The 15,169-nt window shown below is 41.1% G+C and overlaps 1 protein-coding gene across 10 annotated transcripts in view; it reads left to right on the top strand.

The window, feature by feature from the left end:
* Window positions 1-1,411: 1,411 nt before the first annotated feature.
* The window catches only part of gab1 (GRB2-associated binding protein 1), a 56,139-nt gene continuing 42,381 nt past the window's right edge, over window positions 1,412-15,169 (top strand). For 5 of the 10 annotated variants that reach the window (XM_086157351.1, XM_086157348.1, XM_086157350.1 and 2 more), the window contains exons 1-2: window positions 1,412-1,867; window positions 2,007-2,174. In XM_086157351.1, the coding sequence (XP_086013477.1) occupies window positions 2,103-2,174 (72 nt within the window). In that variant the 5' untranslated portion in view covers window positions 1,412-1,867; window positions 2,007-2,102. Of the gene's footprint in view, window positions 1,868-1,988; window positions 2,175-11,190; window positions 11,330-15,169 lie in introns of those variants that run through there. The other 5 variants (XM_086157343.1, XM_086157345.1, XM_086157346.1 and 2 more) reach the window with 5 other exon arrangements.

Here is a 15,169-nt window from a genome sequence, read left to right as displayed (position 1 = left end):
CTCATTCATGATGGGCATATAACCAAGATGTCATCAATTGGGGTTACAAAATGAACTAAGGATGCATCGAACCAAAGCAATGCAGGACATGATAACAATAGTGGAATAAAACTGTAACAGTACAACATTACCAGTGCTTTATGAACAGTTCCTATTTTGTTTTTGACAATAAAAAAAAAATGACCCCAAGAATTTGCTGAGACAACCCCCCCCCCAGGTATCAAAGTTAAGATGCATTACTGTGTTGTGGTTGAAAAGAATCCATTAACTGGATTCTATATTGTGCTTTCAATATTTAATTGCACCCTATTTTTTTTCCCATTACTACCCAAGCTGTTAACGGAAGTAATTTGCACAATGCACAATGGCAGAGCCATTAATCACAGTCTAAAAGGATGCATCCTTTGGGTGAAGTGTTTACCATTTCGATGGCATTCCGTTAAGATTCCTCAGATTCCATCCTAAACTATTGGTAACACCAATCCGCCGGTTGATTGCGTCCAGGCCTTTACATGAAATCGTCCCAAAATCTACTGGGTAAAATGCTGGCATTGCAGTTCTTAGAAATGTAGAAATACAGCTAAGGTGATGATACAGCGAAAAAGAAACAATTGAAACCAACTAATGAATAGAGCACGGATTGCATTTCTAAATCCTGTTGCAATCATGATCTTTTTTGCAAAATCACAAAATATCAGTTAGACATTTGGAAGTGATGCAATGACTGGAAATTAAAACCTCAATGATGCGATGGTGGGAACGCACCACGGCAATGAAGAGGATCCACACGTTGCAATGAAGCACAAAGGTCACCGTGTGCACACTCTTGTGCGTTGCCTGTTTAATGTTTTGAAGGTACCAACGCATTATGGATAGTGTAGTCTAGGCGTGCACTGATTTCTTAGGGTCGTTTACGCAATACTGGCATTTCCTTTAAGCTTTAACTCTTCCACCAAAGGCTACGTTGTGTGGTCGCTCAGAAGCGCTCAACACTGTGTTGTTCAATATTTCATTGACGCAAAACAGGGTCACAGTCCTCTATTATTTTTCGGGTCGGAACGTGGGAGCTTTTGGGACTACATGTCCCATAGTTGAAGCTTTGCAGAATTCCCTTCGCACCGCGGTCAGGTCACGCAATAAATCCAACAACGGAACTTCCGGTTTGTAATTTCAAAACAACTTCCCCGGACAACGAGCGTTGACACCCGTGTGATGTAGGCTCAAAATGTTTATCATAAGAAAGAAAAAAACACATCGATTTGACTCTAAAAGCTAAAAATCGAAGAGTCGAGATGTAATCTCTGCAATTGGGTTCATGAATAGCACAACACGCGTTGGTGTTTTATTTTGAAAAGGAGACATGACGGTTTCCGGTTGTCGTATCTTACGTCCGGGCGCTTGACGGAGTCATGTTCCCTGGGAGGGTGAGTTTGGGAAAGACGGAGCCACCCTGTCAATCACAATTAAGGAACCATGGGAGTAAACTGGTAGGAGAGCTCGGCAGAACCAGTGTTTTCGCAACGGAGAGTTTTTTTTTGAATATCTGCGCAAGAAGTCCAACTATGAACCGGGACACGGTGGGACATCCGATCCCGCCAATCGGGGAGTCGCTTCACTTTGACGGGAATTAGCATGAAGCGTTACATGTAAAAAAAAATAATAACTTTTTTTTTCAGCGGCGGTTTGTTTGTAGCGGACGGCTCTCCTCTTTTCGTATTTGTATTCGAGGCGTCGCCGTGGAGGTTCACACTTTCTCCCCGAAGCCGGGATACACACGGATATTTGTCCTACAAGTGGCGGAAAATCTGGCCTGGGCAGTCCGGAGAGCTGCCTCGTCGGTGAGGCGACTTTCGAAGGAGGAGTGACGGTAACAGTTTTCCCGACTCCCCCCCTCCTCCCCTCTCGGAGGAGAAATAATAAAAAACAAAACAACCAAAGAACGATTACAAATGTTTGTATCCTTTCGCGTTATTCCAACTTCCGACCAGATCCCTCCGCTCCTGCAGGTACGAGCGGGCACTCCCAGCCAGGCGCCGGGGCGGCGCGTAGCCGAACGAACACGCCGATCGTAGCGAGGGGAAGAGCCGGGGAGACGAGCCGACATGAGCGGGGGAGATGTGGTGTGCTCCGGGTGGCTCCGCAAGTCACCTCCGGAGAAAAAGTTGAGGCGTTATGTAAGTAATCTTAACTCGTAAAGTGACTTTGTTACGTAAAGTTCATCCCGTGCAGTGACAGATACTCTTACGTGTGTGCACGGCAGTAAAATGTGCAATTTATTTATTTTTACCCCCTCCCTCCCTCCCATCCACCCTACCCCCTTCTTCCTTTTGAACCCGAGTCACTGTGCAAGCTCCGCCAGCTCCCAGTTTGTTTTGTGTGTCACCGTGGGGCCACAGGGGCCCCCCTTCAATGCATGTCTCCACACTTATCTTCCTCACCCTAAAGACGATTATCATTTCCTTCCCCACACTGATCACATTTCATGTAAAATTCTGCACACTCTATGCTGAAGGTGGTCGTCACGGGTTCTTTAACTTCTCAAAACAACCCCCCCAAGAAACATCCTCCAAAGGATGACCTGAGCTTTCCCCACTGCAGCTGCAGAGAGCAATCCTAATCGAAGTATTCCGAGGGGTTGTTTTACATAACTTGTAACCACCAATGTTTACTACTGTGTTTGGCACATTGATACGCTTTCTAGGAAAAATAGAGGGATACAGAGGCCCGAACATGAAGACAGCCGGAGTGAAATTGTTTGCGGTTACTAATGCTGTTTTGTACCAGGACACAAGTGATAGCTGTTCTTGCACAAAGACTGAGGACTCAGTAGTGCATCTCAGCCATAACTAGCATTACCAGGCATTCTCAGTTAATCGATCACATGTGAACAGTTCTGAACTCAAAGATGGATATTGATCGACCGCTTGTGATGCATCTCACTCTCCCCGCTCTGTATGCAAATGAATGTGCACTTTATTACTGTTTGGACGCCTTCAATGTTTTGCTTTAAGCCAGCCAAGATAGCATGTTTACAGTGCACGGGAGAAGAGCACAAAATGAAGCAAAGTAGGCCATGAAACGACATTATTAACCAACACGTTCATTAATTTCCCCAGGGATATGTTGAATAGTTAAAAGGCCACCTAAATTGAAAGAATATCCTCAGAGTAAATTCAATTATCTATGGATTTATCTGGAAATTTCTGTAATTGTTGATCCCTGGGTCCCTTTAGAATTGGATTTTAAATGTAGTTAAGTGATCAGGTTTGGGTTCAGTCAGACCTTATCTCTAAACAAATACCTCATTGTTATCATGAAGTGACCGGATTATTAATGGCTTGCGATGATTTAGAGTGATCGCTTGCAGGACGAGCTAGACTGGGCTTTTATGAGTAATAGCCACCCACCGGGCTGTCAAGTCTTAAGCAGAAACAGAAAGAACGGAAACCCATAATCCATTGCCTGAAAGATGTGATACAAAAAAAAGGTTCATGTGCTGGTTCAAAAAAAAAAGAACAAAAACCATAAATCACATTAAGTCTATTCCTTAGCATATTTCAGGAAAAAAATCAGATGAATTCAAATGATGACTGTGATTTTCTTTTCGAAACTGTCAGGTTCATAACATGATGTGACTTTTCGTGCAGGACATAATGGCACACAGAGGGCATCGGTCAATTCGCAGGCCCGGGTCATAGTTGTATATTTCACTGCCCTAAAGCACGTGACCATGTCCATCTGTGCATTTGGACTGCACTCAACTTAGAGCAACCCGATTTCGGTCAGATCCATACCTCAATCCTTTCCCAGAGTTCAAACTAAATGCTAACATGCATCTTGGTTAATTCTCGTAACACAGTATTGCAAGAATAAGAGATTACTAGACAGTCCGCCAACTCACCATCCTTCAGATAATGTCAAAATTTGTGTTGACATTAAGATAAAATACCAATTGGCCTTCAGATATGAAAGACTTGATGCACTGCCCCCATAATTATTAGCCCTGCAGTCAGATTTCATTATAAAGTCAAATAAAGGGATTTTTTTTTTTTTGCATCTCGGTACATCTTCTGGGATGGTTGTGGCTCAGTTGGGCGTCTCTCCAATTGTAAGGTTTGCTGTTCGATCCCTGGCTCTTCCTGTCTGCAAGCTGAAGTGTCTTTGGGCAAAATACTGAATCCCCAGTGTCTCCCAATGGTCCGGCTAGCACATTGCGCAGCAGCGCTGCTGCCATTGGTGTGTGAACATGTGTGTGAATTGGTGAATGTGAAATCCAATGAAGAGCACTCTGGGACTGCAAGGTGATGACAGCTCTAGATAAGTGGAGACCATTTACCCAGAGTACTGCAGAAAAGCATGACAGGTTGCTTAAAGTGACATACACAAAAATAATGGAAAAAGTTCTGATGTTCTTGACTTTGAGGCAATGGTCATTAAACATCAATTCCAGGCAGTTGTAGATATTTATTGGTGTAAGGTGCAGAACACCACGTTTTGTTTCCAATCACACGTTTACAATGGCTCTCTCTCTCAAACAAAAGTGATTGATATTGTTGCAGCTGGCTAAAAAATAGAACTGCCAAAACATTTAATATATCTATGATATATTCACCAAGTTGCCTCTTTCACAAAATTGGCCATTTTGAAGGACTTCAAATGATTTGCTTGCTGAATTGAGTGAACTTCTTATTTAATGTATTGTTTATTTAAACGTTAAGTCATCACAGCCAGCTATGAAAGCCTAATGTTGTTTGTTCTTGTTTGTTATTGCATGGTTTTCGTTCGCCGAAGGGTGCTTGATATTCATGGGGAGCTGAGTTTGAACTTTTATTTCAAAGCATCAGAGACATTAACTTTGGGATGAGATCCCTAAGTGATCGCAATATTCATGTCACTTTATCCTGATGTCAATCATCACTGAAACTGGAAATTGGTCAGCAGCTTGACGAAGAGACTGTGACTTGAAACTAAATCGGTTTGCTTTGCCCGTAAGTTTGTCCTCAGTGCGAAGGGTTCATTGAAACTGAAAGCCACAGGTCTGCTCTGTTCTGCTAATAGAATATCTGAGGAGCATCATGATTTTTTTTCTAATGTTTGTTTTTATTGATACCCACAATATATTATTTAATTATGTTTTAAATTAGATCAGCGTTGCACAGAGCTGTTTTTACTTGTAATTGGCCAAAACTAATTCATATAAATAGGAGATTTAATTTAAATTGTGGTATCTATCATCCTTGTTAAATAAGCACTTTTTGCAGTGCCATTTGCAAAACTAGATTGCTCTAATCCAGTTCTACCTAATATATTGTCAAGTGCATGTATGCGGAATATACAACGCTGACTTAGCAGTTAATCCATTGTTGCCGTAAGAGATTTCCGAACAGAAGCGTCGTCTAGCCATTAATACACCATTTAGCAGCGGGAAAGTATCTAGCCGCAATTGCATTGCCAAAGATTTGCCACTGTATCCTCTGTAGTTCTCTTTTGTTGGGATTGCGTCTTCTATTAGCCTCTCCTCTCTGTTTCATTTCTCCTACTGCTTCAGTCTGAGTTTCGGTTGTGGTCCAGTGGCAAGCTGTCTTCGAAGGTACACTTTGATGATGTTGATCTGCCAGACATTAACGTTTTGTTTTCAAAGTGAGCTGAACAAATGCAGGAATGTGACGGGACACAAGCAGTAAAAATCCCCCCCCCCAAAAATTCTGCATGTGGTTTGTGCACATAATTCTGGAATGTTCAGTAAAATTAATAGTCCTTAAGTCAACAGTTTAGCTTTGTAATTATAAGCATAAAGGACAGCAGTCCCAACTTGAGGCCTATTGTTATTTTTTTAAATTTTGAAGGATGTCTTTTTGTAGGTCAAAGGTCACATGGCCATTTAAGAGTTGGTAAATTCTCTCATATTTATTACACTATCTGAATTTTTTGGATATACTTTTTTTTATTTAAATCTGATGGCTCGTTTTCTCTGTTTACAGACCATCATATCCCCTTTGTACTGTGGCCTGTTTCCTTCTGGGATCAGATTAAGACTTTATCGTAGGCATTCCTTAATAGGGACCGTATGAGCCGTTTGCTGCAGGGATGGCTGGAGGAGGGAAAATCTTGAACCCTCAAGGTCCTCCCTTGTAAAGGCCTGTTAAGAGTGATGAAGGACACGCTTCGCGGTGGGCCTCAGATCCGCTTCCTTCCAAAACATGCTTCGTCAGCACATCTACTAGGAGATATTCCTGCTGTTGATGCCAGTTACAGTCTACTAAAGAACAATTGGTACGCAATAAATAAGACACTCGAAGACCAAGACAAAGCTCTAGATTAAGCCGGTTGTTCATTAAATCTGCTTAGTAAGTGGAACAAACACTCAACTTTCAGGTTAGCTCCTCCCCACATGCCTAAAGAAACAAACAAGCAAGCTCAACTGAATGCAACAGAGGGATACTTGTGCAGCATTAGCCTCTTAGGCTAACAAAGACAAATTACTGGACCATGCCCTAACCGCCACAACGCCACAACATTCCATTTGAAGCAAGGCTATTGCTGTGTGATCCGCCACGGCTTGAGACTGAATTGCATGTGCCATTAATTATTTAATGTCCACTACAAACAAACAGGCATTAATTATTAATATATATGCTACTACAATTGTTATTCTTACTAGTCCACTTTTGTCACAGACACAGAGCATTACCATTTAGTTGTACGTAAGCATGTTGGTTTTAATGACGTACCGATTAGTAACGAATGTTGTTTCAAAGTTTGGGAGAAAAGAACACGGGCAAATGTGCTGCGAAACGGGGTGGAATAGATGATATGTCCAGCTGTTTGATTCTCACATTAAATGTGTGGCGTTTTTCGCCATTCTGCAGCTGAAGCCTTCTCCGTCGTTCTGGCTTGTCCTTTCAATACTGAACATAATTGTCGAAGGTCATACTGGGCGTATTTTACGCCTGATGCCTGGTAAATAACGTACTTACTTGGCAGCCATGAATAGCAGCTATGTGGGTGAGAATTTGTATAAAATTTTTAAAGCAGACCATATGAATTACAAAATTGTCTGTTTTATCCTTTCAGTTTGAAAAAATCTTGATGTGTCAGTAGTTTTATGAACATTGAAACACTTTGCACAATCTCAGGAACATCAAGTAGATTTCCCCAAAGATGATCCAGTGTCCATTCCCTTAGAAGTTATCAGTTTACTGGCTGGACACTCTTTCTATCATCAATTTCCCTCATATCAAAAATCAAAAAGGGTACCTTGTTGGTACCTTGTACGCAGAGGTGACCTTGAAGTAGCTTGAACTTTTTGTTTAAATTCCACTCACACAGGGTGCCTTATATTTTATTCAAAGCCAAGTATCTTTGTTTGGCTAAATGAATTATTATGCACTAGCCTCCACTGCAGCTCTCTAAGCTACAAGTTTGCTTTAAAAACCAAAAGCTGTCTCTTGAAAGCAGTCACTGAAATGACCAAAATCAAGAACAGTGTTGTATCTTCAATGGCCCATCTGGTGGTAGTACTCGGTCATTGCTCTTATTGCGGTTCATGTTAAATGGTTTCCGTTGAACGGCCGTGTGTAGCTCCCATCATTTCAAGTAATTTTTGTGTCATGTTAACATGTAGCTATGGTTAAAACACAATGGTCAATAAAACATTTTAGTGCATTGATGGTGGCGGTTGAGCACAGTCAAGTCCTGAATTTTATCTCATTTATTCTTTCAAGCTTATATAATCTGCCCAAATGCTTGTATTATTTATTAAAATATATGAGTTAATTATGTGGAATCATGAATGAATCATATATCAATATAATACATGAACATTTAAAAATTGGCTGTTTGTTCCATTGGAAATCCCAAAAAAGTTGTTGTTTTTTCCCATCAATTTTAAAGTGTAGAGACTGTTGGGTTATTGAATGAGTAGCTCAAGGCTGACATGGACCATTTTGTTAACAGATGTATGTTTTGTTTATTATTTTTTGTTTGTTTTTCTTTTTGCCTGGTGCAGATCTTTTTCTTCTGTGTGCAAGTCTTTGTGTGGAGCGACTCTAAAAAAAACTCTCTCCCGCGGAATTTGCTAATTTTGCAGATTTTTCCTTTTTTTAAACAACACAGCTTGTGATCTGATTCTGAGTTGCATTCTAATAAGTCATGTACCATGTCTTGGCATATCATCTTGAACAGTTTTGTCGGCAGCTATCCTTAAGTGCGGTTGACACAAAACACCTTTTCAAAAAGATACCTGCGGTTTGTGTATCCCTGTGATAAGGTTGGACTATCAGTTTTATACTCTGGCATATGATATGAATTAAAGGCAAGGCAGTTTTATTCACAAAGCATGTTGTAGAGTTCAGCCAACCACAGAAACAAAGTGAAAACAAGAGAAGTCTAAATACTCAATTGAGTAATCCAGTCCTAAAAATGCTGTACATTGTTTCTCATGTTTCAACTCTTCAGCTAATTGCTCCAGGCAGTAAAAATAGTTCTTGTCATAAGGCGGGTTTCTGTTGCCAGAGTGTAAGTCTGTGCAGAACATCGAATATGGCCAAAACACTAACCAGACAAAAAGGCTGGTCTGGTTTCCCATCAGATTGGCAAGTGTTCTCTGTGAGGGGGAAAAAAAAAGGAAAAATAGACAGAGGTTGGGCCAAATGTATGATAATGTGCATTCCCAGGATTCTATTTAAGCAGAGAAAATTGAATTTACAGTAAGGGTGAAGTGGAGTCCTGGTGGGGATGTACCATGGTTGCAAACAATACTTCTGTCATCTCTGTTGAGAAAAATGGAGGGAAAACAAATGGGATGAGAAAGATTGGAGATCTTCTAAAAGCAACACCATTAGCCAGGCTGCAGTGAGAGCAGTTCACTGTTCTCTCCCTCTTTCTTTCCGTTCCCAGTGCTTCTTGGCAAGCACATGCAGCAGGAATGTGAGGTTGCTCTGTGCTCCTCTTTGCTGGTCTGCTGGGGTGTGAGCGGCCGATCCCCGGCTGCCGTTGGCCGCTCAGCTAAGGGTAGGATGGGCCGGCCTGAACAGCGCTATGGCGCAAGGCAAGGCAAGGCGCTGGATGATTGTTGTTTCTTCAGCACCGAGAGGGAAGAAAGAGCCGCTCCCTGGCGCCCCAGCAAGGCATGACTGCCCTTTCCTGTGTGAAGCACTGATGGCTACCAGATGGCGGGTGTAGAGAGGAGGAGGGGTCCCATTCTCCATGTCCGTCTCTCTTCATCCTATCTGCTTTCAATTTATTTTTTGCATGAACACGCAATATTCCTCCTACCAATACACTTTATTTACTTCCAACTTAATTTTTATCTCTTTATTGCCAAGAGTCTCATAAAAAGGGAAGAGGGGGGGAGAAAGAATGGGACAGATGGTAATGTTGATGTTGCAGGCAGCCTGTGTCAATGAACTCTTCAATACGACACAACCAAAGACTTAAAAGAGCCGCATTGACATGTCTCGTGGCACAATACCATCAGTTAGTAAATGAGTTATTCAAAATGAATGAAATATTCATAATCAAAGCACCTTTTAAACTACCGAAACCCCAAGGATTCTTCTTTTTCGCTGGAAACCGAATATTGAAGTACCGGTACAATAGTACAGATTTATCACCGGTAGTTGGTACCAAAATGTTGAATTTCTATCGCAAATGTAGTCAATTATGCATTCTGTTGCTCCTGTTTATAACCTGGTTATATTTACAACTGAACTTTGCTATTGTCTGATCTCTGTCATTGCATTCAATTGTGATAACTTTGGGCGGCAAGCCACCATCCTTTCCTCTTGTAAACCAACGGGTCGCCACCCTGCAAAATGTTTTGAGCATACTAGTTTGCAATAACTCCTATGACTGTTATGTCGAGTGCACTGCAAAGCGATATGGGCCCCCATACAGTGAGAGTTTGTTGCTAGAAGTGGAACCACTGGATTGTTTTGACACACTTATGTGACAATGCAGGACACAATATACAGTGCAATTCTGAAACACTTACACCCTAAGAAGTTGTTTGTGTTATGTACTCATGGTCCTGTTCAATGAAGTTAAAACTTCACATTTTTGTATCCGGTAATATTCATTTGCTTGCAGTCATTTGTGTATGGGGTGCAGTATAGCTGCTCTTTAAAGATATTTAATTCACATCAAGTTTACATGTGTAAAGATATATAGGTCGTAGTTTAGTCAGCTAAAATGTCAGACACGGTTTGCGTTGACACAGCCATACTAGTTTGAATGAAATTGTGAAGGGCAGCAACAAACAATGCTTCAATTGTCATACAGATTATTGGAAATGCAGTGTCTTCCTACCATCTGCGAGATGATTTCATGACAGAATTTCCAAGCAATTTGGTGCTTAAAACTGTCAGATCCTTTCAGTGATCATGTTCGATGGAAGCTTTTGAAGATAAAAATATGCGCAACTGTATCTATTCACATTTAACTCCAAAAGGTTCACCTGTCATTACACAAACACATGCACACAAATGCAGCTGGCACTTTAGCAATGTGGTGCTGTGTGATCTGACCCTAGCCGCAGTGTCTGCAGCCTCTTAATATAGCCCACTGCTGTCATGGTAGTTTTTCCCTCTCTTCTCTTGCTCTGTGCTGTGTGCAAACTAACATGTGTGCATGTTTGTCGAGCCAGAGGACAGGCTGAGTTAGACAGGGGGTGTCAGGGTGTCAGCCTGGAGACTAGATGTGAAATATTGCTACTGACCTGTGTAATTTCCCAAGTTACTGTGAGTCAGACAGACGCACATTAAACTGGATCCTGTCTGTTCCTAATTGCCATCAATTATCTTTATATTTGGTTTAACAACAATTTCTTCTTTTTATATTCCCATATAATTCATTTTTCGTGTTACAATAAGCTGATCTTCCCATAAAAAACACACATGGACAGAGAAGTCCATGTAGATGTGCCTTCCAGCCCCGTACTGGGCACTGTCCCTGATTGCATTTGAGTTACTATGGTGCTCCCTGATATCTTTGGCCTGGCCCAGAGCCAAACACACACACACACACACACACACACACACACACACACACACACACACACACACACACACATGCACAGTGAGAGAGACACAGAGATGCAGTAAAGACCCCCGCTCTCAGAGAGTATTCGTTTCCATCCTGATTGGAAGCTGAGAGGTTGGAGGACCCACTTGCGTCGTCTACCGACTTTCGCTGAATTTCTGTGACCTTTCCTTGGCATTTTTGGAAGTATTTTGCCGGTGACCTGTGGATTACTCCCAACGGATTTTGTTTAAACTCTAAACACATGGCATTTGGATAATCAGCTGCTGAGTGTTTGAAGGAACTCAAGGTTGGTCATTTGTATTACTGTATGTTAAAGCCCGGTTAGGGAAAAACAATATCGTTTTGGTTACAGGTCCAGACAGTTAACGTACATTAGCCTTTTATCGGCAGGAGCTTGGGGAAGTTGCTTACAGGGATTTGTATAACAAACAATCTAATGGGGCACGTTGATATTTTGAATGAAGATTCAGTCTCCCTCGACAAATTACAGTTTCCAGTCTCCTCAAGAATTTGTGATGGTGATAATGTTGCATCCACAAAATTGCCACATGGATACATTATACTTTTCAAACAATAATGTGAAGCCATCCTACATGTTTGCGGTAAATTAAGCAAAATCAATTCCTGGATGAAATTCTTGAGTAAAACCGAAAAAGGGTCCATTTATGTGTCCTGAATAATTCCTAACATAGTTGAGTTATTCCCAACTGTTTGTTCATTTGAAGTCAACATTCTTTCTTTTTTTTTTTTTTTTATTCAAATATGTCTTACAGCTGTTGAGCTGATTTGGAACAGCAGCTTTATTTAGGTGGTTCTGTTTGCTGGTTGTCAGATATCAAATTTTTTTTTTTTCCCTTAAGTTCAGATTTATAATGGATTTTCCACCATGAATTTCCTTGAATAGACAATTACTTCCTGTAAAACAGTGATGTATTGCACCCCATGCTGTAATCACACTGCAATTCCCCTTTGTGGGATTGCAAAAGAAAAACCTGACCTGAGCCTGAATCTCTTCGTGTCATCAATATTCTAAGCCGGAGCCTGTGTCACTTGTAACCAGTCTTTCTGTGCAATGTAACTGTTTTAAGCTTAGCTTTTGCCCATCATGCTTCACTTTGTTACACACACATTTGACTTGTGCCTCTGCTCGACTGTGCACAAGCCAATAATTGTCAAAAGATTTTTTTAAGCATCCCCCGTTAACGGTCAAGGAAAAGTGCGATCATGTGAACCAAGTCTACCATGCAGGAGGAATGTGTTGAATTCTAAGGATGCAGTTTTGACAAGTGCATGTGACTCCGCGTAAGAGCCCAGATTGGCGAGGGCTGAGAAGCCAAAGCAGATAAGATGAAAATGGGAGAGGAAAGACAGCAGGTAGTCAAATGAAAGAATCTGATGGATACAAGTGTCAAGGTTGGGAAAGAGGAAAACATTTTACCTCCTGCTTATCCAAGGGGGGAAAAAGCTGCATTAAAAAAGAAAGACAAAACAAGGCTATGCTGCTTGAATTGATAAACATACCCTGAGGTCAGTTGAGGGGTCTTTATCTGCAGCGCTGCTGTGGTTCACATGGGTGAGAGTCGGCTGCCATCTGCACTCACACACCATTCTTCCAGTGTGCCGTTTGAATAGGGCACTGTGAAAGCAAAGCCAGTTGAGTACATGTCTGGAAATAATTTTCCACATAGATTTCAAGGTGCTACATTTGTGGTGTAAATGTGTCTACTGCAACATTATAATGATACTAACATGCCTTTAATATTTTTTATTAATAGAAAGGAAGTTATTTTCTTGAAGCAAGAGGCTGACAAAGTGATTTTTTTTTTTTTTATTGTTTTTGTTTTTGTTTTTGCACCGCTTCAGCCAATCACAGAGTAGGCGTGACAAACACAACAGAGGCCGTTTGCTATATTCCCAGTGTCCAAATACTGGGAAAGCACGAGCTCCTGTATGGAATGAGGGCACGCACTGAAATGCTTTCTCACGGACTTACACAGACCCATGCATCCTTCTCTGCCCCTGTGTGGCTCAATATAAATTTAATCCAGATCAAGGGCCATGGTATGTACTGTATCAACCAGTGTCTTAGCTGAAAAAAAAAAACACTGCTCCATAGAAATATCAATTACTCCCTGCTTGAAAAGCTGTTCTTACAAGCGGTTGGGTGGACATTTAGTCAGCCAGGACCACTTTGTGATTTTGTAAAGATTTTCCCACATGCAGAAGAGCAATATTATAGGAAGGCATTCATTTGAATGCAGAGAAATTAATGAAATTAGTGACTCTGACTAGACCTTAATTTGATTATCTTACGGTGGATAACATAGCTAAATGGGGAAAACGGACAGAAAATGGGACCAAATTGTTTAAGTACAATGCAGATAATGGATATGCAACCTCAACGTCTGTTTCTCCTGAGATAGATGTTGTCTGTTTGGCGTTAGAGTTCTGCTGTATCAAATGGTAGCCTGGTTTTGGCCATTACCACCACAGTGCATTTTTATCATCCTGTCAAAGCACAAACCTAGCTGCCAAAAATGTTTGAATTAATTGATATTCAGTATAAAATGGTGAATATACAAATATTATTCATGATTACACATTTATTAGAAGTGGTTAGCAGTAGCAGGGCTTTCCATTCCCGCTACCGTGCTTCCAACGACCCCACTCTTAGATGTATGCGCAAGGAGTTGTTGGCAGGAGGGAAGGCTTACTCATGTTACTCCATCGCAACATTTTGACTTGTAAAGCGTCCTCGAGTACCATGAAAAGTCTATACAAATCCTATGTATTATTACTATTATCGCAACAGTCACGCAAAATTCACAAAATTCACATAGTATTTCTCATGTTGGTAAACTATGGCTGGTTAACATGACTTTGTGAACATTTAGAAAAAAATACTCTCTCCCATTTTAAAATTATCATTTCCACTGTTAACGCTGCGTCTTTCTACCCACGCACATGGTTTTCAAAAGACTTATGAAGGCTTTGCTCGAAAACAAACACCCTTTTACTTTTGTATTAGTGAAGTGGGGTATTTAGAGGACTTACAAGGTAATATTTCATCTTTTAATTTAACTCTGTCTTCTTCCAATCATATCAGCATCATGCTGTACAGTATGTTCACAGAGCATCTTACATCTTGTATCTTACAATTTTGGGTTTATTGCCATAAACACAGAATTCTACATTTGTTCGGCTAATACAACATTTAGTCTCCAGGATACAATGACAGGCTAGTCGCTGTTTCAGAGACACGACTGCAGCTGGTCCACAGTGACTGGAAAAGTATTAGGGCCCTTTGCGTAACAGTTAAGTTGAAGACAAAAAGGTTTCGCATTGTTAACCTTTGCAGCCTTTATCGGTGGCTTAAAATGAACGCATGCATGGGGATTCCTCTCATTCTTCACTAAACATGAATCACTTTGGTGGTATCACATGAACACACACACACGGAGCGCACAATACGGAGGTATGTGTTTGCACGATGCAGCATTCCCTTTCAACTGAAAGTGAAGTAGTATCATCTGAATGTGACAACAGAGAGTGCAGGTGTGTACCAGTTTCAGGGGGACTGGCTGAAAAGGGAGGTGTGTCATTTTTAAGTTGCTTAAGTTGCATGCTCGGGCATGCTCAACACCTAAGCTCGTAGAACAGGACATGAAACATGGTTAAGTGAGGCAATTCCACAGACTCACAACGTTGTGTTACGGGCAGTGTGCGCACTTGAATATATGACGCAATTAACAGTTTGTTTAGTTCATTTGATAATGTAATGATACTCCAATCTTGTTTCATAGTTTCTTTTGCAAAGTAACCAGGCACTACTCTTTTCAATGCAGCACGGCCCATTTTCCTTATCTCTATATACATTATCTTGAGCCATTTCCGACTGGATGGACTGGAGAGGGGCTAATTGGATCATGTCTAAGGCAACCTCTCACTGGGCATTAAATGTGATTTGGGATAATTTTCATTGTACTGATTAAATTAGAGCTCTGCTGCCCACTGAATGGATATAGATTAGGTAAGACTCAAGACACAGATTGGTCTTCGAAGGAGCCTATAATGGGGAATCCTTGTTTAATATTAGTGCATAAAATGGCTTGAAGTATATGAAAGA

This window comes from Fistularia commersonii, chromosome 12 (genome assembly GCF_037954325.1).
Source record: "Fistularia commersonii isolate RoL2024-O1a breed Wild chromosome 12, RoL_Fcom_v1.0, whole genome shotgun sequence".
Classification (NCBI taxonomy): Eukaryota; Metazoa; Chordata; class Actinopteri; order Syngnathiformes; family Fistulariidae; genus Fistularia; species Fistularia commersonii.
This window is presented reverse-complemented; position numbering and strand designations above follow the sequence as displayed.